This window comes from Suncus etruscus, chromosome 8 (genome assembly GCF_024139225.1).
Source record: "Suncus etruscus isolate mSunEtr1 chromosome 8, mSunEtr1.pri.cur, whole genome shotgun sequence".
In the NCBI taxonomy this organism is placed as follows: Eukaryota; Metazoa; Chordata; class Mammalia; order Eulipotyphla; family Soricidae; genus Suncus; species Suncus etruscus.
In genome coordinates, this window is record NC_064855.1 from 13644454 (window position 1) to 13670288 (window position 25835).

General features: G+C 50.4%; 1 protein-coding gene across 1 annotated transcript in view; it reads right to left on the reverse strand.

The window, feature by feature from the left end:
- GRIK4 (glutamate ionotropic receptor kainate type subunit 4) overlaps window positions 1-25835 on the reverse strand; it is a 239295-nt gene that overhangs the window by 12946 nt on the left and 200514 nt on the right. The window contains exons 13-17 of the mRNA XM_049778002.1: window positions 16173-16286; window positions 7275-7384; window positions 5816-5989; window positions 2573-2738; window positions 926-1151 (exon numbers count right to left, since the gene is read on the reverse strand). Coding sequence (XP_049633959.1) covers window positions 926-1151; window positions 2573-2738; window positions 5816-5989; window positions 7275-7384; window positions 16173-16286 — 790 coding nt within the window. The remainder of the gene's footprint in view (window positions 1-925; window positions 1152-2572; window positions 2739-5815; window positions 5990-7274; window positions 7385-16172; window positions 16287-25835) is intronic.

Here is a 25835-nt window from a genome sequence, read left to right on the forward strand (position 1 = left end):
CCCCGAGTCAGGAAGGAGATTTCAATCCCTGCCACCTCACAGCTGCACTCGCTGCCCTGTTGCATGCAGAAGGGATGCTTTGACTTGCAAAATTTTGCTTCAAGGCACAGTGAAAGAGGTAGCCCCAGAGGTGGTCATGCTCCATGTGGATCCCTTCCATCCCCCTGACCTGCCAGCTACGGTACCTGTCCCCAGATCTCAGCAGGATGGGGCCAGAGTGACTAGGGAAGGGGTGTGTTGGGACAACCCTCAGCATTTTCCAAGCTCTTCTCAGCAAATAGCTGGACATATCCATTCTGGATATATCCATTTCCTAGAGCTAGGAAAAGAAAGCCTGGAGCATTCGCTGAACATCTTTTCAAAGCACAAGGGGGGCAACTCTCTGGAAGCCAAACATTCTTCAGCTCCACAGCAAGACAGGGCAAGCTGACTTTCAGGGTCCTCTGGGCCTATCCCCATCTCCCAGGCTGCTCCCAACACAGTTTTCAGAGTCATCTCATCCTGCTGCGATGGCCGCCCTCTGCTCCTAAGTGGTTCACTGTGGCCTTGACTAGCCAATTACATTCCTTGGAGCTATATATGCTCTCCCCTCTCCTTCCCTCTGGCTGGTAGACATGCCAATCAACAGAGAACTGGCCAAAGGACAGGCAGTGGGGGCGGAGAGAAAAAAAGGCCACATCCAAGAGCATTCATACAACTCTTGGCAGATCATAACCGAGCAGTCATCAGTGGATACAAAGAAATGAAAACTGGTCACTGATTAGCAGAAGTAGGATGTTTTGGCTTTATCCCCAGAGAACGCCCACCTAGAACCCCATGGTGCTAGAAATGGGGCTGTTGAATTCAAGGCTGCACTCAGGGGGGTTGGCTATTCTGGCCCTGGCTTGGTGAAGCAACCCAAGGGGGCTCCTCCTCTCCTGCCTACCGACTGGCATGCCAATCCCATAGCCCTTGGTGTCCAGCAGGCCCCCAATCTGAGTGAGGTTGCAGTTTCGCTGCCGATAGTACTCATTCATGGTGGACTCCAGGAGGAAGGCATAGTTGGAATTCAACACCCGGGCGATCCCCTCCTCTGTACTCTTCACAAACACGCTCGGCTGCTTGGAATACATGTAATTCCACATGCGCTGGTAGGTCTGGTAGCGGGAATTCTGGACACAGAACACAAGGAAGGGGCAAGGTGAGGAGAGGGCAGAGAAAGGCAGGTTGGTTCGAGAAGGGAGGTTTGGGCTCAAAGTGGGTCTTCTGAGCCTGGCCCAGTGCCTCCTGATTCCCTCCTTTGCAATCCCCTTTCTGCCTACAACTGGCACTCCAAGGCAGCAGCTGGGAAGAGGGGCAGCATGGTGACTGGCAAGATGGAGCCACAGGGTCCAACTCAGGCCCTGGATGCTCTGTTCTCTGATTGGTCTTGCCTGGTACACTCATGGAGCCTCCCATTGCCAACTTCCACTCCGGCTCTGGCAGGAAGAAGAGACACTCTGGTAGTGTCCTTCAATCATCCATCTGGCTGGTGTTGGGGACAGTAAGCTCAGTTGGTTTGCAAAGTCAACAGAGACCCCTCAATCACCTTCTATTTCCAGCCCCCTTCCCCCATGCATCGCTCACACATTCCACACTGGCTGTGATGTGACGAACAATAATAAGACTTAGAGATTTCTAAAGACTGTGTGGAGGTGCTGCCTTTGTAGGTCCTGGCACCAATAGGCACAGATATGGGTACAGAAAACCTTGGTGCCATTTTATAGGGATTGTTTCCTTCAAGAGGAACTTGGGGCATAAGGAGGTGACTTCTGAAGCACAGCATGACTGCTCATTTGCCTAGTCTTGCACTAAGCCCCAGGGACCAATCACTGGGTCTCAGCCCACACTGTGGTGACCTGCACCTGCCAAGGGACATGCTGGAAGCCAAAAGGCTCCTCAGGAAGTCTAGGGTGGTGATGCTAATGGTTTGGTTGGATGTGTTGTTCTAATTTTGCTTTATTTAAGGCAAAAAAGTGGCCTGGGGATCACATATAGTGCATGTCTTCATGGGGTCTGGCCATAATCTAAGATGGTGTTTCCTGTTAGATGCTTGTGGTCTATCTGGCTGTACTGTAATGGCCCAAGAATGATGCTCTAAAATAGCCAGAGAAAAGTTTCCCCACCTCCACCTTCACCCAGAGGCCTAATGACATCTATAAAATTTAACCTGCTTTGAGAAAAGGATTTGAAAACATGAGGCTTATACCATACAATCATGTAAATAAAAAGTAGAAATTTGAGTGGGTCTCTTTCACACAATTCTTACACACACTGAAAGGCAAAGGATATGATGGCAATTAAGAAAGCCACACCAGCTGGGCTACATGGCATCTTTCTTGCAGTATTGATGCTTATTAAGGCCTGGCACTTGGGAACAGGCCATTATTAACCCAAAGGGCTTTGGGGACCTCCTGATACAGGTATTTTATGTGAGCTGGAGCAAAATGGTCCCCCTGTGACCCTCAAAGTGGAGACGAGCAGAGGGGCCTTTCTCCTTGCGTGACCAACAACAACCTCATCTCTGCATGCCCAGCTATGGCTGCGGGCTTACTTGGAAGAAGGTCATGCTAGAACCACCGTGAATGGTGCCGTACTCAATGGCCGTCTGGTCCGCCAGGTCGTCCACGGACTCGATGGGCACTTCCATGCGCTGCACAGTTAGGAAGGCTGCCAGGTTGGCCGTGTAGGAGGAGATGATGATCAGTGTGAAGGCCCACCTGTGTGGGGAGAGATCCCAAGATCTGAGCCCCTATCCCCAGCTGGTTGTGATTGGGTGTCTCTCTGGTAGGAGAAGCAAACAGGCAGACAGGACCTCCAATGACCTGACCAGAGCTTATGAGGCTGCTACCGAGTAGACTGTGGCATTCCCATGTCCCTTTGGGAGGTGGGACAGCACTGTATCTATGACCTGAGCCAGAAGTGAAGATGCTGCCTGGGGGCTCTGTTCTGTGCTGGTGTGGGATGTCTGCTCTGACACAAGGCCAGGCACCCCTGACTCTGAGCTGTCTCATGGGCCATATGCACTATCCTGGGACTCCCTGTGGATGAAAGTCTTTGTTTTTGTTTTTTGGGTCACACCTGGCAGAGCTCAGGGGTAACTCCTGGCTCTACACTCAGAAATTACTCCTGTCAGGCTCGAGGGACCATATGGGATGCGGGGATTCAAACCATCATCCTTCTGCATGCAAGGCAAATGCCCTACCTCCATGCTATCTCCCTGGCCCCAGATGAAAGTCTTATCCCCTCTTTCTCAGGTGGGGAAACTGAGGCACAGAGCAGGAAAGTTATTTCCAAGATGATCTGACAGCAAATCAAAATCAGGCCCATGGCCCCTCACAGCTGCAGCCCTGCAAAGCCAGAGGATGATAGGCAGTTTTAGGGCAAGGCCAGGATTCAGTGTTTGGAGTGGCTCTGGCCATGCACCTGCTATTCCTAGCAGAAGTTTATGGGTTTATGGGGCGACTTGCTCAAGAGGAGAATCATTGTGCCCAGCTGGCAGCATCAGTGCTAGAGATTTTCAAGGCTCTTTTCCCACTATAGGAGCTGAGCTGAACTTCTACTCTCCATCCTGGGAATGGACTTGCTGCACCCAGGTCTGGAACACTCTCAGGGATCTGAGATAGATAAAAGCATAGGGGAGAAGGGATGACAGCAGAGTCCTGACTCTGAGGATGCTTTGGCACTGAGCTAGCACAAAGGGCAGCAAAATACCTGGAAGCTTCCAGATGGGCTTCTCAAGAGTGGGCAGGCCTCCTGGGATAGCCAAGGACACGTAGCTCCTTGAACTTATTTGCTTTTCCAACCTGAGTGCCTGTCTGGCCTGGCTTCAAGAAGTTAAGAGATGAAACTGTTAAATCCTCATTGACTAACCTGTTAGAGCCTTAATGGTGGCCTTGCTCTACGTCCCACCTGGACTCAGCCTGGGAAGCACCAGCTCATGACCAGCTGTGATCAGAAGTTCCAGATGTCCCTGTCCATTTGGAACCTGTTTCTGCTCTCAGTCAGGCTCTTGTGCTATTAAATCCTCTCTCCTGACTCAGCCCAGAAATAGGGCAGGGTAAATAATCCTTGAGGAGGTCAGCTCTGGAAGTGACTTCAGGGCTAAGGAGCCCTGGATGTGGACTCGACCTCAGAGTGGGCCAGACACCTCCCTGGGGCCCACAGCTCCACTTTGTTCCACCCAGGGTGACCACATGGCTGCAGAAGTCATGAGGTCAGGGAATGCAGGGGGTGCCGGATGCAAGTGATGAGCTAGTGCCGGGAAAGCAAAACACTTTCTTTGCGCTCTGCCCACTTGCTCGCTCGCTCTTCCTGCTCCCTTGGGAAGGCCATGAGCGGGCAGTACCAGCAAGAAAGCTGGCATTCTCATTATAAACATGGAATTTATCATGAATTCAGGGTGAGGATGCACTGACCACCACTGCCCCAGGATGCCAGCCAAAGCTGGCCTGCATTTAATAACCGAGAACTTGGCAAGACCTCGGGACACACTGACAGGAGGTGCAGTGGGGGACGATAGAGCCTCCTCCAACAGGGGCTAAGAGCAGAAGGACCTTCTCAGGGTGTGGCTGCATCTGTGGGTGAGAGCTCCTAGCCTGCTGCATTGACGGGGACTCCTTGTGGGTGAAGCAGACAATGGAACCTCCTGCAGTACAGGGGAGCCAACAGCCCCAGGAGGAAATGCCCCAACTAAATGCCCCACCACCCACCCACCCCCACCCCCGGAAGAGAATAAGCCCAAATCTACCTTGTGCCTGCTCTCCAGGCCTGTATCCATGTTGCCTGCATTTTGAGGCAATTCAGTGATCATCTCACCAGGAAGGCAAGACCAATGTTTCAAGCCCACCTCTGGGTATTAGCTGGCAGAGGGCCTGTGCCCAGTCCCCCAGGTTTGAGACTTATGGGCATCATCGCTTCCTTACCAAGGAGAAACCAAGCCAGCCAGGAAGGGCATGCTTCAGCTGCTCCTCTTCCAAGCAGACTTGAGATGTGACCCTCCCACCCCACCATGGGTTGTTCTCCTCTCCCCATATATCCAGGCTGGCAGTGACTCAGGCCTCTAATACCAGACCATGAGAGTTTACATGAGGAGGGGGAGACTTTGTACCCAGAATGGTGTTCCTTATGCACTAGACAGAGTTCTGACATGTACGGGGCATGAGGTTCAAGCTTTCCAAGAGCCTCTTCCAAGCCAGGGGCCAACTGCCAAGTTCTCTGGGCCCTAGTTCTCACGGACTAGAAGAGAATGGACTTTGCTGCCGAGAAGAGCCGTGTGTGTGGACAGCTGCTGTCCATGCACTCTGCAGCCATCTGAGTCATCAAGTGACATACACAGGTTGGACCCCAGTGCCAGGGGCAGAGTTGAGCAAGTAGGTACTTTGGAGAGAAAAGATAGCAGATGGCGGGCTTCTTCCTTTAGATTTAGGCCCCTATTTGCATATGGACCCAAATTTTCATAAATCTGCATATGTCACTTCTCAGGCCTCTGGTCTCTTTCCAGTTGGTCTTGGGGATGGATTGAGGGGGGCTCCAGGGGCATTTATGTTTCCTGCCTGCACTCCTCCCACTAGTTTAGACTTGTAAAGGGAGAGGTACCCCCCCCAACCCTTTGCATCCACATGGTCTTTGCTGGCAGGACACAGCTCAGCCCTGCTGATCCATCTTGAAGGCAGGAGGACATGGGTTGACCAAGGGGACCCAGATGGGCACCTGCAGCTGCCAGAGCAGAGCTGATCCATCCCCTTCCCCTCACCCAAGTGTCCTGGCCCCCAGCCCTCCTCCACGGGGCTCTTACCAGACGCCACTGACACAGCGAGTGGACAGGGCCCGTGGGGCGATGGTGGAGCCCTGTTGCATGAAGCCGCCTACCGGGAACCACAGGCTGTTGCCAAGTGAGTACTGGTTCACCAGGAGGTTGCAGCGGCCCTGGGCACATGGATGGGGGCTGTACCACTCGTAGGGGGTCAGCCTGCAGGAGGACAGGAGGATGCACATGAAAGGCAGCTCCTCGCCTGGAAAGGGGAAGCATTAGAGGCAGGGGGACTGGCTGGGATTTTCCTGGCTCCTCCCAGCCTCAAGGTGACCACAGCATCCCCTTCACAGAGAGCCCTCAGACAGCCCATCACCTAGATAAAATCACAGATAGGAGAGTTGGGGACAGGTGACAGGAGTTGAGGACAAGTGACAGCTTCTTCTGACTGCCTGAGGGTTCACTGTGCTGTGTCTTACAGGTATGGCTTGGGCTCTGCTCTTCCAGACAGAAGACGGGTTCGGGGTATCTATGTTCTGGGCAGATCCTGCTTTCAGCTCTTGCATAAAGTTCTGGTTCCTCTCCTGTCTCTTCAGGAGTCACAACAAGAGAAGCTTCCCCTGCCAAGGTGGGCTGATCCTGAAAGGACCAGCAGGTGCTCCCTCAAGCCCAGACCCCTCAGCCTGGACAGCGATGAGGCTCAGGCCATGATGGCCTGTCCCTACTGCCCTAGTGAAACCCCATGTCTGGGCCCCCAGATGGCTGAGATGGTGCCTTCCCCTGGGCCTCAGGGATTCTGAGCAGCGCCAGCCCAAGGTGACCAGCTCTGCTCCTGGGTAGTGAGCGAGGGGGTGACCATGTTCTTCCAGAGTGTTGGGGTGAGGACACTCCCCCTATTTTCCTGGAGGTCTGGATCTTGGGGAGCAAGAGGACTTGTGCTCCCAAACCCCTAAACTAGACTGTTAGTCTGAACAAAACTTGTAAACTCATCTTCCCTGTGTGCCCTGCCCAATCTGCCCTCAGAGGTGCCCAACCTTCAGGTCAGTCATGTCTGCAGGGCAGAGCCAAGTCCTGGGCACCGCAGTCCCATTCCTTGCCTGTGCCCAGCCTCCATCTCCAAACTCAGCAGTGTCTGTTTTCTCGTCACTCAGCACTTTGTGGCAGATCCTGGCAAGGATGGACACAAGTGCTTCATCAGCCATGCCTTCCTGTCCCTCCTCTGGCTCCTGGCACCAGTATGAGGGTCGGAGACTGGGCAGAAGGCGAAGGCAGGGGCTTGGGGAAGAGGGGAGCAGTGAGCCATCTCAGAAGATGGGTGGGCGGGGAGTGCCAGTCCCATGGCTGGCCAGGAAGCCTAAAGATGCTGCGTCCCCCCACCAGTGAAGCCCCACCTCCCTCCAGTCTGGCACTCAGGTCTCTGCTGCCCTCTCCTGCTCCCCACCCCCTCCCTGCAGTTCCCAGTGGTGGGCACAAGGTGGCATTGCCGGGACAGGGAGGCGCCTACCGAGCCACCAGGAAGAGGACGCAGCTGACAGCCAGATAGGCGAGGAGCATGAAGAGCCAGACGCCTGGAGAAAATGGGTCCAGGAAGGAGAAGTAGCCGGGCCTGCGTCCCTAGCGAGAGAGGAAGACAGGGGTCACTGCAAACAGCTAGTAGGAGGCAGAGGTACTGTGAGTGGAACTTGCCCTCAGGTTCAGGGGGTTTCTGTATCTCTGACACTAGGGCACGGGTTGCTTCCAGACCCCCATCTGTGTCTGAACCAAGTGCTTGAAGATGAGAGAGGAACCCCCCTCCATGCCCAACGTTGGCACCTCACATCCGAGGGTAGGAGTGACCTCAGCACTACCCTGTGCCCATGTGCAGGCCTGAGTTTGTTGGGGCTGAGATGAAGACAACCACCATCCCCTGGTAACCTCTGCCATCTGTCTGCTCAAGCACACAGGGGTTTTCAGGCTGCTGCGGATATGTGGAGTCATGGAGGCATTTCATGCACCAGGAGAGTAAAGATCAGGATGGTGTCAGGAGACATATTTCTACAGATGCAAAAGCCCATGCCCAAGGTGTGTAGGAGATGTGCCAAGGAAACTTGCACAGACACCAAGCTGGGACTCCACGGATTGCTGTAACACTGTCAGGTCCTCTGCCCAGGATGGGGCAATGGGAGCAAATGGTAAAGCCAGGAACAAACCCTGGGTGCCAGGCTCAGCATCAGCCTCTGAGTGATATGAAGGGCAGAGGCGCTGGAGCTTCCCATCCGCTTCAGGGGGAGCAACTAATGTGGCCTCACACAGGTGCTGGGTCAAAGGTGAAATCTGGTGGCCTTCAGCCATGCTCCCTCCTAATATGTCCTGCTCCCCATCATGGCCTTATCTGGGAGCAACCAGCACTCTCAGGCCATGATGCGGAATGGCCACTGAGATCCAGATTTGGGGATGGTTGCAAAATGGGAGAGTACATGCGTTCAGGGGAGCTGAACCCTCAGCCGGCAGAAGCTGAGTGGGGCCACTCTTTCTGGAGAGCCCTGTTTAGAGTGGCCTCTTACCCTGGGGTCCTGCTTCTTTCAACCTCCCACCCCTGGACACCCAGGACTCAGCCTCCAGAAGGGAATAAGCCCAACCCCAGGTGACTTAATGTCTCCAGTAGCTCCAGAGGAGATGCCACAGCCCTATAGTGTTGTCTCTGTGACAAGGTTGCCAATACAGATGGGACCCACCTGGGGTCCTTGGCCTTCTTCACACAGATTCCCGGGCCTACAGGCCTAGCCACCTACTGTTTGATGGCAGGGCAGGTACTAGGATCCTCAAAGACACATTCCTGAAGCCACCCCACTTGGGAGCACAGCTCAGAAAGAAGATGCACCCCCCCCTTTGCATCCCTACCTCACTAATGGGGCAATATTGTGAGTGTTGGCAGTCCTGGCCTGCTCTACTTCCCAGGAATGGCTGTGACCAGGATCTGCCCTGGGATACCGATTAAGGTCTCTGCCATATATGTCATTGGCTTCATTGGCTCAGAACACTTGGGGGTTATTACAGAACCCAGAAACCTTCAGAGGCACAGAGCTCAGGAATGCAGGGAACAAAAGTGGTAGGGAGATGACTATCCAGTCAAGTCTAACAGGAAGGAAGACTTGGGCACAGAATCTGAGTTTCTGGATGGACATTCTGTGCTCATCACAGGCTGCCCCCACATGTCCATAGAGCCAGTAGCAGCTACAGAAGACACGAGCCTTGGGAGACACAGGCCACTGAAGACACAGGCCACAGAAGAACTATACACAGAACCCCAGGAAGGATGAAGGAGCGGCTCACACCCATCCCACTTATTGCAGTGGCAGTTGCAACTACTCTTAGAGCCCCTCCTGCACCCCAACCTCTGTGCACATTATGTACTTGGGTCTTACTGGGACTACTACACTATGACTCTCCTTGGAGCGAGATCCAGGAGGGAGAGAGGGAAAATCAATCTTCTCCTTGTTGCTTTCAGAAATCTGAAACTCCATTAGATGCTTCGTGTCAGAACTCTCTACCCCGGATCGCCTGGCCTGAGGGAAGCAGAGGGACAGGACAGCACTTCTGAAAGCTGCTGTACTCTTGGTTATGGGTGATAAGGAACAAACAATGCACGACCGTGGGAAAAAACAGACTCCCGGAGACTCCACGTAAACAAGGACCAAGACAGACACACAACTCGGCTGGAAACCCAGCAACCACACTGCGCTGAGTTTACCACGCGATTGAATGGCGCCAACCTGGGAGTAAGGAAAGGGGACAGTTTGAACATGGTTGGGGTCTGGGTCTCAGCAAGCACAGCTGTTTATACAAGGCCACCAGAGCATCTATGGTACTTGCAAGGACCGGCCCCCTAATAAGTATGTTGTTGTTTTTAATGTGGATACTTCAGACAACCTCCTTTTTCCAAAGATGCCCAAGATCTTGGCCTCGGAACCAATCAGGAGTCAGATGTCACCCTCCTTTCTTCCAAATATATGATAGTCCCTTATATCCAAAGCGATAGGCTTTTCTTCGCTCGATTGGGTTCAATTGCCAGCTCCCCCCGCTGACAGATGGCCACAAGTGGGATGTGAAGGAGACCGAGGAGCTTCCATCCTGGGTGGCCTCGGCTCTCTGCGCTCATCGACACGGTGGCCACAGGGCCGGCCGCACGCCTCAATTCCAGTGGCAGCTGTGCGGCGGCATCCTCTCCGTTTCATCTAACAACTTGCCTCAATAAACTCCCCTAATTAATCCCACGCCTTCTCCCCTAAAGCCGGCAGAATCCCAGCCCACTCACTCTCACCCCCCTCACGGCTCCTCTGAAACATCTATTATTTATGACTCGCCGTCATGTCTGACGGCTCGGGTGTATTTACGGGCATCTGCATTGATTTATACACATCTTGTTGCTGCCAGGTGGGCCGGCTCGTTCTGGCTGAATACAACTGCTTTGAAGGTGGTTAAATGGTTACAAATAGGCTCTTGCCCCATACCATCTAGGACAGGTCAAGTTTGGCTGATGGATCTGAAAAATCCGAACTAGATTTGCTCTTATCCAGTGCTTCCACTGGACCCCACCAGAGCCCGTGTCCCTTGACACCATCTGATGTGAGGAAGGACCCAGAAGCTATGAGATCCCTCACAAGTCCAGGTTCCTTTCATCCATAAGTGCCCTGTGAATTCCACCGATATTCCATCCTATGTATGCTCGGAAGCAATGACAGTATAGCAAGAGCCTCAGAACAGTCCTGGAGGTTGATGCAAACAGTGTCAGACAGTAGCATTCGCTCATCGCAGGAAGACGAGAGAACAGAAAGGCAAGGTCCACAGAGGATGCCCCTCCCTGCCTTCCCTGAGCTGCATCCTGGTCTCTCTGACTCCAATGGCAAAGCCATTGGCACGTCAGTCTCTGCATTTGAACAGCAAGTCGGGAGAAATGCTCCCGCAGCAGAGACAGGTGTGTGTAGGTTCTTGACAGGCTCTCTGGGCCCAGAGCACATGTCCTCGGACCCTTTTGGGAGAGACTGTTAGGAATCTGGCGCCTCATGCCCAAACGGACTTCTGGGATGATCATCCCTGGTAAAATGTCTGTGGTAGTAGTGGTCTGGGGAAGATTTTGGTCGGGCATATGCTTCCCACCTCTGATTCCAGGCGGTTAGTGGTGACAAGATGCAGTAAGAGAAGGAAGGCAGTTTCGAAGGAGGTAGTGCTGGAAGAGGTAGTGTTGATTTCCAGGAAGGACTACCTGGTTTCTTACTGACAGCACCCAGATGCAGGCATGTCTATTTTCCCCACGGGGGATCGGAAATCTGGCACTGCAAGCACCTCTCAACACGTCCTTGGTACTGCCCCCAATTTGCCCAGTGACCCTTGGTGGCACATGTGTCCTCTCTAATTGGGGAAAACACGGTGGAATGTGAGGACTAGACCAGAGTAACCCAAAACCCTCCTTGGCTTATTATCTCCTTTTCAATAAAGATCACTCAGTGTCCTCCATGCTCCTGAAATGCATGTTCCTGTTTCTTTGTGTTTTCAATTTTTGTGTCACATCTGTGGTGGTGGAGGTTGTTCCCATGAGGGGAAGGTCCCCACACAGAAAAGACATGGCGCCAAGAGTTCAGCAGCAAAACCTGTGCTCAGTACACTGAGAGTAGTCTCCAGCTCCAAACGAAGTTTCTTTAAGCAAACACACCCTCTAAGCTCTAAGCTCCCGCAGGTGCACCTGAAGCTACTACCTCCCCCCCACTATGGTTCCAGAACCTCCAGGGGTGTTATCAAATCTTTGCGAGACACTGGAACAGAATAATGTGAATGAAAGACTTGCGGGTGTATTAGGAGGACACAATGGAGAAGCAAAATGAAAAGCTCTCTGTGTCCCAAGACCCGTATTTCCATCATCCGGACTACAATGTCTCTTAGCAATATGGAACAGCACACTGAGATTTTCTCGCCTTCTTATAGCAAAGAATTAAGTGGCATTAGAAATGATTCACTGATTTACTTAGCATTGTTCTCTGTTTTCCTCGACAGTCTTTCTGAAAAGAGACAGATTTCCTTGAAAAAACGAGTAAAAATACACCCAGCAAAAATGCTGCATGCTAATTCACATTGACACTGATTTCTCTCTCCCTCCTTAATCACTTTTGCTTTTTTTTTTTTAATAGTGTTGCTTGAGAGAAAGGACATTTGTCAACAGTTTCCAAGAAAAAAAGAAGTGAGATAAAACTGCACTGTGAGCCAGCAGTGATGCGAGACTCACCAGCGGCAAACAGGAGGTTCACATTTTTTCAAGGCAACTTAGATGCGCTGACACTGGCTGGACCCCTCTGTAGGGTGGTGGAGAGAAGCTGATGCTTAGAAAGGACCAGGAAAGGTCACCAGGTCACCAGGCCTGGCCACAGAGAGATCCATGCAACATCAGAGATGCGAGGTGGCCAGGAGATCCGAGGAGCCGAAAGTGGAGACAGCCAGGCTTCAGCACCGTCCCACTGTCCTGCCTCCCTAGCTAGGATTTTTCTGTGAGAAACAGTGTCACAGACCCTGCCCTGGAAACACTCAGTGACAGTGTGGCATCCCTAAAGAGCAGCCAGGCTCGAATGAGCTGACCTATGATCTTGTCCTGGACACCGGCCCAGGCTCCTTCCTTCAATAGGCCACACAGTGTTTTTCCAGCCAACCATCATCCAGGGGCTGACAGATGCAGACTGTGAAATCCTTGGTTGACTCTGGCGCCGGAAATGCAGGCTTCATCCCATGGTGAGTGCTGGAGATTACAAACTTGGCACCACATGAGTTGGAGAGAAACATCAGTAGGCAAATTATGGATACAGGGAGAGAAGAAAATGGGGAGAGAGAAACACAGTTTCTGCACTGACACCCATCACGACACTCCTTCCCCTCTGCTGATCTTCCAGGGTGCTTGCACCTCACTTGCTTCTCAAATGCTGAAGGGCGTGTTGATACTATAAAGCCTGAGCTGCAAAACACCCAAGGGGCCAGGCTAACGCATCGAATGAGGGAACTTTCTACAGGAAGAAACGAACTAATATGCCGAGATGAAAAGATTTTTGCACTTCAGACAATCCGTCATTTGACTCCTGCTCCCTCAAAGAACCAGGGGACACCCCTGGTTCTAGTGGTTGGATCCTCTATATGTGGCTTAGAAGCTTGTCCAGACCTAAGTTCTATTTTTTTAACTGCCTTCCCCTTTTTGTTCTTTGGGCCATACCTGGCAGTGCTCAAGAGTTTCTTCTGGCTCTGCTCAGGAACCTGTGCTGGTAGGCTCAGTGGATCATATGGGATTTTGGGGGTTAAACCTGGGTCAGCTGCTTGCAAGGCAAACACCCTACCCTATACTCAGGCCCCAAAGGTGATGCTTTCATTTGAGGCTATGTAATCTTTGGGGGTGGGGGAGAGGGCAATAAAAGGATGGCAGCTAAGGTAGGGGAGCCTAAGATATATCCACTTCCCATTTCTCTTTTTCTTGAGCATCAGCATGGGGTAAAGATCAGAATGGAAAAAAAAATTGATTTAATGTCCCTTATTCTGTGCTTGAAATCTGGGGGCTTCTGCATTGCAGATTGGGCAGTGGCAAGTTGTGTCTACTGTGGAATCTCCTGGAAGAGCAGGAGGCATCTAGTCAAAGGGCCAAAGACCAAGGGAAGAGCTTTGTGAGATGCCCAAGGAGGGCAAGGTGATGAGCGAGAAGCAGGACAGATCTGATTTGAGGGGGAAGCAGTATGCACAGGAAAAGAAAAATTCTCAACCAAGAGCAAGAGAGGGCCCAGGAATGTGGAGCCTTCTCAGTGCCAAGGGGGGTGGGCTCCGCAAGTGGGCAGCCACAGAATGACTTGAAGCAGAAAAGACTTTAAAAAAAAAAGCAACTTTAATTCTAGGGGCCGGGCGGTGGCGCTGGAGGTAAGGTGCCTGCCTTGCCTGCTAGCCTAGGACGGACCGCGGTTCGATCCCCCGGCGTCCCATATGGTCCCCCAAGAAGCCAGGAGCAACTTCTGAGCGCATAGCCAGGAGTAACCCCTGAGCGTCACAGGGTGTGGCCCAAAAACCAAAAAAAAAAAAAAAAAAAAAGCAACTTTAATTCTCAACTGGCAGTACGGAAGGCAGTGGGGACCAATTCATGCACATTCACTATAGGAAATGTTGCCCATGGTTATGGGCATCTGCTGGGCACTGGGAAAAGCTCATGAAATTTGCATGATGGCCCCCTTCTGTAGATGAAGAGATGGAGAAATAGGTGACTGGCTGCAGGTCAGAGCCAGATCTGGGACACAAGGCAGACAATTTGGGCCCAAAGCTTGTGTGTAGATGCCTCTCCAGTCTCTGCCCGACTCTACCCTCCACTGGGGCCCAGCAATACAGAAGCCACAAAAGCCTTTTGATAGGATCAAGCACAGAAGCAACCCCTGCTCCCCGCCATGCTGGAGGGTACATTCTCAGTGACTGGTGATGCTCACGTGTCTCTGTCTCAAGGAAAGTTCATGGCAGATTTCATCTAACCAAGGTCTCTCCTGGTTTGCTCAACGCAGGCTTGTTCTCTTCCCCACTGACTTTTGGGTACTTTCGAAACATACTGCCTTGCGCACAGAATGCACTCAATAAATATTTGTTGAATAAATGCATAAACTGTCAGTTCTGCTTAGCGTCAGCTGTTGATGCCAACACTCACATTTTTTTTCTGCTTGGCCCCCTGTTAGAAATCAGCTCAGAACAGCCGCGTAGCCTGCTGGTGTCTTGGTATGGGAGCAGGGAGAAAAGCTTGGCCCCCCGGGGAGATGGTGTCAGTTGGGGCTCAGCACAGAGACAGAACACAGTGGGGTGTTTTTATAAACATATGCATATTACACGTATGCAACACACACAGACACTCATAGAAGGATTTGCTTCATGTGAGTGTGGCTACCATTAAGTTCAAAATGTGCAGGCTGGCCACTTGGCAGGCTATCTCCAATCCTTTGGAAGCTATCTCCAATCCTTTTTGGGGAACCTGATTTGCAGGGACTGGAGTTGATCCATGCACAGTATCAAGAGCAGCATCACCTAAAATCCCAGACATGTCAGTGATGTGAGTCACATCTTCAAGATTCAAGACAGCACATTTGACTGATGGTTGGCCAAAACTCTAGGCACAATTGCTTCCCTTAGCTGATATGTTCAACATCTGAAACCCAGGTGCACCCATACAGTTGTGCTAGAAATGACAGCATCTGGACCAGAGTCCTATGTGGAATGTATAGGGGCCTGGAGTTTCATGGCAGCTTCTGGTATCATCTTGGTCGTGCCTATCCTGAAGTTGAGGGAAGCCTCTGGGCAAGGAGAAGTGACACTCAGTGTTAAATGCTTCTTTCACCTGTCTGGTTCCCCCAGGGTTCTGGGATCTTCCCTATCAGTCAGAAAATTTTGACCAAAGCACAAGAAAGGTTGTGTCTCCACCTGTGGGAGCAGACGGAGGAATCCCAAAGGAAAGGAATACAGCCAGGATTACACACTGGCAACACAATGGTTACCTGCCTGCTGAATGGGGCACAGACAATAACACACTTGCAATGCTCCTGCATGACCATGTCATTCTTTGAAGTACGAATTCATGTCCATTTTCTGAAAAGCGAATCTATGTCCATCCTCTGAGGTGTGAATCTATCGTCTACTTCCTGAAGAGTGAATCCAAGTCTATTCGCTGAAGTGTGAAGCCATGCCCATCTTTTAAAGTGCGAATCTATGCCCATTGCTGAGGTGTGAATCCATCTCCATCCTCTGAGGTACGAATCCATGTCCATTCTCTGAAGGGTGAATCTAACGCCACTGTCTGAGGTAGGAAGCCAAGTCCACCCTTCACTGCATATAAGCGTGTTTTTATATATCCATTCCGACTCTCACTCTAGTCAACATCACCAGAGACATCTCTCCTTTCTCTGAAACTTATTCAGTATTAGGAGCAGTTGCCACTACAAGTAACTTCAGAGGCACTTTAGTCACCGGGGTAGAAAATTGAGAAGGAAGAATTCCCACCCCTCTCTGGATGCAATGCCCAGAATGGGGAGGTGAAACTGGAAGACAGTGAAGTCCTTGAGAATATTGGGGTGATCTCTCTAACCCCTCAGCCCCAGTGGGCCCAGACACCCCAGCACTGTCTCCAGGTTGAACCCCCACTCTCAACTCTCCCTACTCAGTGAGGCAAAAATGATTTTCCAGCATAGCCCAGGAGAAGGACTTTCTCTACTCTCCCTAAGTGCACGTCCGCGCAGCTGATGGGAACAAAAAATAGCCCAGCACATTTGCATTGAAGTCTGGAAATCTAAATATTTCCATGAGTCATTCATTATTCCCATGTAGCGGTGTTTGCATGCAAATAATGCTAATGACATAAATGCTTATCAAATAAGTCTCTTACCATATGAACTCGGTAAAGAATGCTAATGCCCAGAGTCATGAATGGCTTTGAGAAATCAATCACTTTCTCCCGTTCAGCGGTGATGGTGAGGCCTGCCACAGCCAGGTCTGCTTTCTGGAAGGGAAGGAGAGAGAGGAGAAAGAGGGAGAGAGAGACAGAGACAGAGACAGAGAGAGAGAGAGAGAGAGAGAGAGAGAGAGAGAGAGAGAGAGAAAAAACACCCATGAGGTTGGTAGGCCTGGGAGAAATGGGCACAGAGGCTTCACCATAGCACTGACACACCCTCTGAATACAGTGAGCTGGTTTAATTCATCTTCTCAGAGAGCAAATGAAGATCCAGACTTTGGGCACACAGTTCTATGTCATAAAGCTTTTCCTAAGGGGCAGGGGCAGGACCTCGAATCCCTGAAGTCACTGCCACTTAGGTGGCTATAGAAATAAAAACTCAGGGCACAACAGCAGGACTAAGAAAAGGGCCCTGATGTGAAACCCCAGCATGAACTGAAGCAGCTGTCTTCCCCTATTTCTGCTCCACCCTCTATCTCAGGGTCTCACGTGAGGAGTCTGGCATGAATGAAGGCCCTCAGGAAAAGGGGTGTCACAGGCTTCCTCTGCCTTTCTCTTAGGCTGGGGACATTTTCTCCTGCTGCAAAGCACCATCTCTGCTTCATCCCTTGACAGCCTTCTGTCCTTACCTAGGAGTTCCCTTGACTTACCCACTGACTGACCAGGCATAATGGCTGCCACCCTTGGGGCTCCCATCACCTTTTAAAGATGTGAAACCCACCGGAAGCCAGGACTCTTAGCAATCCTCAGCGAATACCTACAATGCAGGCAACAACAGCTAGTTGCCTCAGAAGCATCAGGGCTGAGGAATTGTGAACTCCTGAGTCCTCCAACCCTGGCTCCTGGTCCCCGCTCACAGCTTCCTCTGTGTGACTTGAACTCTCACTGGAAGGACAAGGAGCTGCTAGTGGCTCAGGCATGCCTGAGTTCCAGGATGGTTTCATAACCTGTTCATTCTCCTCAGACCATAGTAGTGTGTGTTTTCAGCTTCCTGGTTTTATAAGAGTGGGGGATACTCCTGGCTGTTGGGGCCACTTCCAGCAGCTCTCAGGGACCACTGAGAGGCTATTCCTGGTGGTACCTAGGGCGGGCCATATGGTGCTTGGGATTCCACTAGAAGTTTTGCATAGATTCGTCGTGTGCTCCGACCATAGGACCACAACCCTGGTGCTATTTTGGCTTTTTTTTCTTTTTTAACTGCCAATGCTGGTTAAGATTAGTCGATGGAAAAGACAAAGAAGGAAATGAGAGCAAGGGAAATGTCTCGCAATCTACAATAGGTTAATCAGTTCTGAGTAAATACACACCGACACATTCACATACATATGAACACCTACACACAAACCCATACATGTCTATATCCTTTCTAAATAGTTATCAATAAAGAAGGAAATCAATGCACCATTTTATACCCTCTGGAATTTATAACTTATGTAGAAGGAGGAGAAACCACCAGCAAAGGCCAGTTTCTCCCCCATCGACTCCCTCCCCACCACTCTCCACTTGCAATTTACGTTCCGTCTGCTAAGGCAGTCGAGGGATCCAAGGCAGGTTAACAAACTCAGACCTCGGAAAGTGAGGCCAGGCATCTAAGAACCAGAGTGCAAATGGAAGAGATTTTTAATAAAAAGTGAAAAATGGGGGTGACTCCCAGGCTCTCTCCATTCTGCTCCAAGAGACCCGCTGGTCCCTGCTTTCCCATGAACCGCCACCAGAGAGGAGTGAGACCTGAGAAGAAGAGGGCTTTTGCCTTCCTCTCCCAGGGGGCTTCCTCCTCCAAGGGGTGCTCCTTGGATGGTCATTCAGGTCCAAGGATCTCAGTGCCTTATCGGGGGGCACTGATGGCGGCTCTGCTCACAGAGCAGGTGATAAAGTGCTAGAAACCAACCACAGAGGAGGAGCAGGTGTGGTACAGCAAGTAGTCAGGCCTGTCCACTTGGGGGAGACAAGTCACGAGGACTGGAAGCCGGGCAAGTCAGAAGAAAATTGTGCAACTGGGAGAGAAAAATTCAGAGCAGAGATCCTCTCTGGGCAGTTAAAAGAAGAAGTAGGGCACAAAACTGGGTATTGGGGGCTGGAGCAATAGTACATAAGAGAGCATGTTAGCCTTGCACACTCCAACCTGGGTTCCATTCCTGGTTTTCCATATGATCCCCTAAGTACCGCCAGGAGTGAGTTCTGAGCACTGCCAGGGTAGTCCAATAACAAACAACAACAAATATACAAAACATACTAAAAACAAAAATACACACAAACGAGGCACTAGCAAGCTTTAGCATCTTCAGTTCATCGTCCACACTCCAGAGAAACTTGGACAAGCATAAATCCAATGAATGCTATAAGGACACAATTATAAGAATTTTAAGGTTTGTAAGAACCAGAAACAAAACAACCTGAATACAATCAAAACACCAATCAACAAAATGAATAAGAAGTGTTTTGGGGAAAGAACAAGAAGAAAATACCTCACAGTTACCCTGTGTGGGGGGGGGTGGGGTGGGGGGGAATGGTGGTTTGCACTCAGTTCTTGCTTCTTGGCCCTGCTGGAACCCTGGTCACCCACTCAGCCTTAACACCCCACTGGCTCCTGGACAAGCCTATTTACTGGGAAGAGGAGCAGCAGCCTGAGATGGCGGAGCACATGTCAGGCTCAAAGCCAGCACTGGGTCGATGACAAGGGGCTGGCTAGGAACATAGTGATGACAATGGTCCTTTCGAGGCATCCTCCACTCCCCTGCCCCAAGACTGAGCCAGGGGAGTATCTGGAATTGGCAGGACTGGGGTGCTTTCAGGCAGAGCTGGCTCTATGCATGGGGGCCCCCCTGAGACCCAGGATACCCCCAGTGGGACACAAAGTGCCTGCCTGGCCCTGCTGTCTGTCCTATTGCTTGGAAGATTCCAGGGACTACCCTATTTTCAGCTTGGCACCACACTCTTTCATTACTGTCATGCACCCTCATTCTCCTTGGCAGTGTGGATAAACCCCCAACTCCCTCTCTGTTCTCCCATTTGCTGTCTTCTCTCTTTTTTGGGGGGGATCACACTCAGTGACGCTAAGAGGATACTCCTAGCTCTACACTCAAAATAGCTCCTGACTTGGGGAACCATATGGGGCACAGGGGGATTGAGCTACAGTCCTTCCTAGGTCAGTCACTTGCAAGGCAAACACCCTACCACTGCGCCACTGCACTGGCCTCTCTGCTATCTTCTCTTGCATCACCTTCCAGATCTTTCTTCTCTGGTCATCTGATGCTGTCCCTATCTGACTCGAGCCCCTGGCCCTTCATGGTGGTGGTGGGGCACACGCCTGAAGCTCTTTGGTCCCTTCTGGGTCCCATCTGCATGGCTCCTGATTCCCTTGCAGCTTAGCCCAAGGAGCCTCCCATTTCGAACTGTCCTTTCTTTAAACTCTGCAATCACAGTACTGGGATCCAATGAGAAGCCACCAGAACACACAACAGGCTGAACCCAGCAGTCTCCAAAACCTTTGTTCCCCCGAGAGTCATGGGATTGAAAAGGTTTAGAGAATCCCAATACTCAGTCCTGGGTCCAGAGGCAGGGAGGGAGAGGTGCAAATCCAGGGCCTACCAGCCTGCCTTCTGGGGAAAGGATAAGGCAGAGGGGATGTGGTGGAGCCTTTGGGACAAAGGAGAACATGAAACCACCGAGATCAGAGGTGCCGGGAAGGGTCTTGGGAGGAGGGGATAGTCTGCAGAACCCAAACCCTCTCTTCCAATGCCCAAACTTTTAAATTAATGCTCATCCTGCCCCTTTCCCGACTGCTCTTCTAAGCCATGAGTGGGGTTCTAGGAAAATGGAGAGGCAGACACAGGGGTGACACAGGGCTGAACCTTCCCATGGGAGGTGACAGACTGGGCTTAGGTCTGAGGCAGGTGGGAACTGTGGGCCTCATGGGGCTGAAAGAAGATCCTGGACAGATTACAGAGACATGGGGAACCTAGTGGGTCAGGAACTTGCTCTGGGGAGGACTGGGTCCTGCAGGCTAGACTCCATTCAGGATATTCTTTTTCCAAAGCAGAGAGTCAAGTCCACAGGTGCGACTCCTCGGGAGCCAGCAGTGCAGGGAAGAAGGAGCCACAGGCTCTGGCCTGCCCTGTGGAGGGAGTGTCCTACAGGAAAGCAGTTTTTTGCAGCTCTACTCAGTCAAGAACTGCTCATCCTCCCAAACCCTAAAACCCCGAGCTCCCCTTCACAGATGCTGGCTCCTATCCCCCATGCTGTTCCTAGGGAGCCCTCTCTCTCTGATAATTAGGGCTGCTGTCAGTGAGGGGCGGGTGGCCAGTGCTAATTACACCCCTGGAAAGGACAGCATGAGGGTGACAGTGATGATGATGATGATGATGATGCTAGGGGACCCAGCCCAGCCTGAAGTGGGGGCCCCAGGGGGAAATGAACTACCTCCTGGATCTGCTCCCAGATTCTCTCCAGCTCTAGGGTGCGTCACTGGCCAGTTTCCTGGGAGACTCTCTTTGAGATTCTCTGCCCACTTCTGACCTTGGGCAGATCTACCTGCTGGGCGCCCACCCCATCCTACTACTTGGGAGAAGCCCAGAGGAGGGGATGTGAGTCACATGGGCACATGCAATTGAAGGAATTGGGGCTACCCCATCTCCCACTGCCTGTACTGGCAGAAATTACTGCAGACACCCTAAATAGTATACCAGGTGGCTGTCCACCCACACTGCCCCCAACCCCCCCCCCCCCCCCGCAAGCTGGGGCTGCTGCACTCCGAGGGGTCACATAGCACCTGCTTGGCTGCCTTGTGCATGGGGGATGGTATGTACTGACCTGGCTACCCCTCCTTCTTCAGACTGGGATAGGGGAGCCTGGAAAAGGGGGACATGTGGCTATCTCGCCCACACTCTAATACCAGCTGTCTGAACCCCCACTTCCTGTTCCCAGGGAGGCCACAGTCCAAACCATCTGAATGTGACACATACTCATGGGTTTGGGGCATAGGGCATGCCCAGGGCATGGAGTATTCAGGGGCCCCAACGCCCAAAGACTTTCTTTCGCCTCTGGGAAGCAGCGTGTCCCCCGAGGTCCCTGGTTCAGCGGTGCTATTTCTCGATGGCGACAGTCTGCTCTTAGAGGTTGGATGAATTTCTTCGGAGTTCAATTAAATCCCCCCATGAATATTAAGTCAGCGTCACTCAGATGTGCTACCCTGGATTCCGGGGGGGGGGGTGGGGAGGGCAGAATTTTAGACATGAACCAGGCTTCAGGAAGAAAGTGGGGTGTGTAACATGATACAGGAGTTCTGGTGGGTTCTGGATACTGATGGGGGTGTTCATATATCTTTTAGGAGGATCCTGCTTCCTAGTCATGGGTACCCACTCTGCCATCACCACCCTAAGTCTGGGCACTGGTTTTCTCATCTCCAAAGTCCTCAGAATAGGGCCAGGCAGGAGCTCCATGAGATGAGCATGTGCTTCTGTGTGGGAGAACTGGGTTTGATCCCCAGCACCCCATGGTTCCCTAGAACTGCTTCAGATATCCCTGAACACTGAGTTGGGAATAGCCAATGAATAGCCAATGAAGAGCCAATCGTGGCCCCCCAAACCAACTAAAACAAATAAGAATCTTGTTTTAATGTTTTTTTTACAGAACCATAAGAGCATGAATCATCTTGTTCTGCCTCATATTTCTATGTCTTCCTACAAAACTGAGAAAAAAAAACGTGGATGGTTACCAGGGGCAAAGCAGTCTCATGAGCACTGAGTGGAAATAAAAAATGACCAGCCCTAAATACCCAACCCAAAGTCAACAACAATAGAATCAAGAGACCCAAACTACAACAAGCTATACAAAAAGGTAGTTGTCATACTTGCAGATGGGGGGGGGGTGGGGGGGGGAATAAGGGTGGAGGTGCATGCTGGGAACAGGGAAGGAGGGAAGTTAATACTGCTGGTGGGATTGCCCCTAATTCACTCACTAAGTACCTTAAATATAACCATGAAAGACTTGTAATTCACATTGGTCTCAATAAAAGTTATAAAAAAAAAAAAAAAAAGAATCTTGTTTAAGGCACCTGAGATGGGAACCTTCTTATTCACATTGGGTTGTATACCGGGGGCCCTCTCTTGAGTGTGTTACTTATTATTCTCTCTCTCTTTCTCTACTCCTTCCTCTATCTCCCTTTCTCTCTCTTTCTCTCTCATTCTCCCCTTCCCCTTCCTTAGTACTTCCAAATAAAATCTATTTTTTACTTAAAAAAAAAATCTGTTTCAAAAAATGTCAGTGTCGAGGCCAAACCAATTGTACAGCAGATAAAGGCACTTACCTTGCATGCAGCTGAGCCAGATTCAATCCCTGGCACCCGTATGACCCACCAAACATTGATTTCCCCTTATCGTTGAATGGGATGCTAGGGATCAGACACAGGTTAAGCTGGATGCAAAGCAAGGCTCCTACCTATTATACTATATAGCACAGTATTATACTATACTATATTGAGGTGTTCTCCAGTCCCTCAATGAAATTTGTTTTACTTTTTTTTTGGGGGGGGGGTGCTATATTCTATTGTGTCCAAATTCCCGGCTCTATACTTAAGAATTACTCTTGGTAGGCTTGTGGGACACATGAGATACCAAGAATCAAATTCAGCTGGTTGCATACAAGACAAAAGCCCTACTGCTATATTTTGTTCCAGGTTCTAATTTTTGTTTTTTTTTTGGGGGGGGGGTTTGAGCCACACCCAGTGGTTTTTAGGGGTTACTCCTGGCTCTGCACTCAGGAATTATTCCTGGTCGGCTCAGAGGACCATAGGGTATTGAGGATTTGAACCCAAGTGAGCTACATGCACTGCTAATTGCCCTACCCGCCATGCTAGCACTTCAGCTTCCCATACCTAACATTTTTTTTAAAGTGATGTGATTGAAGGTTAAAGGGCTTAACTACAAAGCACGTGCATGGTTTCAGGGGTCTTTGGCAGCTTTTTGTGCTCAGCGCACAACTAACCACTGTCTCCTGATTCCACACACGTGCAGAGAGATGCACGAGGCGTGGCGAGGAGACTGACTGCAAACCTGTTTAACCATATGGGTGCTTTCTCCTTCCAGAAGGGCTCAGCAAACCCCGAGCTCTATCAGCTGATCTATAATTCCAGCGCCAAAACCAGACAACGGAGAAATGAGAAATGAAAGTCTTTTCAACAAACAGTGCTAAAAGAAATTAAACCACTGTATAGTGCTGGAGGTGAAAAATGAACCCCACAATGGCTCACACACTGAGATTTTTAGACCAGAAATCTTAAAATACATCGAAGAATACACGGTTGAGACACCCTAGACCTCAACATCAGAGATGGACTTGGAGATACTATTGCAATGATGAGGGAAAATAAATCAAAGCCAGAATAAACAACTGGGACACCAGCAAAGTCAAAGTCTTTTACACAGCAAAGAAATTGGCCATTAAAAAAGGCAACTAGCAACTAGGAGGTGGTATATACAATATCATATAGCTACTATGCAAAAATGTATAGAGAATGCATGTAAGTCAACAGCAAGCAAGGAAAGCAAGCAACACTACCCCAAAAACTGACTAAACATTTCTCCAATGAAGATGTACTGATAGATCATAGAAACATGACAAAATGCTCAAAATCCCTTACTGGAATGGCCATGCAAATAAAAAAAAAAACACACAAACAATGATTTTTGGATCCTCACCTAGGAGAATATATGTCAAAATGACTAGAAATAACAAATGTTGGCAAGGATGTGGAGAAGACACTCTCAAAGGTACAAACTCAATAGCAATAGAAATGATTGCAATCTCTCTGGAAAAGGGTATGTAAGTTCCTTAAAAATAGAGAAATGAGAGGGCCCGGAGAGATAGCACAGCGGTGTTTGCCTTGCAAGCAGCCGATCCAGGACCAAAGGTGGTTGGTTCGAATCCTGGTGTCCCATATGGTCCCCCGTGCCTGCCAGGAGCTATTTCTGAGCAGACAGCCAGGAGGAACCCCTGAGCAGCACTGGGTGTGGCCCAAAAACCAAAAAAAATAAAATAAAAAAATAAAGAAATGAGGGGGCCAGAGCCATAATGCATCAGGATGGGTGCTTGACTTGCAAGTGGCTTAGCTGGTTTCAAGCCTTGGCATCCTAAGTCCTCTAAGCTCCACCAGGAGTAATTTTTGAGTGCAGAGGAAGCCTGTAAGCATCCCTGGTTTTGCGGTTGTGGCTCCCCCACAAAAATAAAGCAAAAACAAAAATTATATATATATATACATATATATATGTACTATAAATGAGGGGCAAGAGGTTAGCTTAATGGTAAAGCACATACCTTGTAAGCATAAAAGCTGGGTTTGATCCCTGGTACTACAAAGAAAATAATACATACACACGCAAAGTCTCTATATTCCAGCAGTATCATTCCTAAGCAATTTATCTGAAGGATGTGAAAATGCTAATTGGAAAGGATACTGCACTCTGAGGTCCATAGCAACATTATTCACAATAGCTTACAAAGGAACCAGAGAAAGAAAGGCCCACCAGCAGATGCTGGGGTAAAACAGCCGTGGTTTCTACACGCAGTGACAACAACCCAGCCATTAGAAAAATGAAACTGGGCCCTTCGGGAACAAATGGCTGGACTGCAACCTGACTGTGCCCCCATGAAATGGGTAAGTGAGTGAGAGGCAATTATATGATAGTTACATGTGGAATAGAAATTGTTTATTTACTTTTTTTAGGACACACTGGTGTTGCTCAGAGCTTACTCCCAGCTCTGTGCTCAGGGATCACTCCTAGCAGGCATAGGGGACCAGATGAAATGCTGGGAATCAATCCGAGTTAACTGTGTGCAAAGCAAGCACCCTCCCTGATGTGCTATTGATCTAGCCCCAGGAATATGAATGATTAAAGCAAACAAACTGGAGAAACAATATAATCCTGCCTCAGAGAAAACTATGGTGGATCTCACAGAGGAAGGGCATGAGGTGGGAGGAAGGTGAGATGAGGTAATGTGTGACAGTGACACATGTGTAAGGTCTGAAGAGAATCCGGCATGATATGCTCCCCCGAAAAGTTAAACTAAAGAGAAGGTTGGAGGTACTATTGCTCATTCTAATGGCATCTGTGATTACAGTTTGGATGGGGCAATGGCCAGCTCCATGTCTATCTTCCATAGGCCCAACTCCCTGTCTGTCTCCAACAGGACCCAACTCCCCTTCTGTCTGTCCCACAGGGACCAACTCAACAGCTTGTCCAATTCCCCAAGGACCATGTCTTTAGAGAAAAAAAGGCAGAGTGCAGGGGATCTTCCTACTACTGGGAGCTGCTACTCTTCAACCCCGCACACATCCCTCTTTCAGTGTGCAGAAGTAAGTCTATCCTGGGTTCAAGACTCTACCAAGCAGTAGTTATCAGGTGCTGCATCAAGGTTGCCTATTGCCAGAAGTGTGACCTCAGGCAACTTATTTAGCTTCTCTGAACTTATTTTCCCAGGAGCCAAGAATGCACAAGTCCCTGCCTGGCCCACTAGGCTGTCCCAGGCTCTTGCATTCAGCTCAGTCTCTAGCACCACGTGGTCCCCTGAGTCCCACTGAGTGCAGGCCAAGAGGCTCCACAG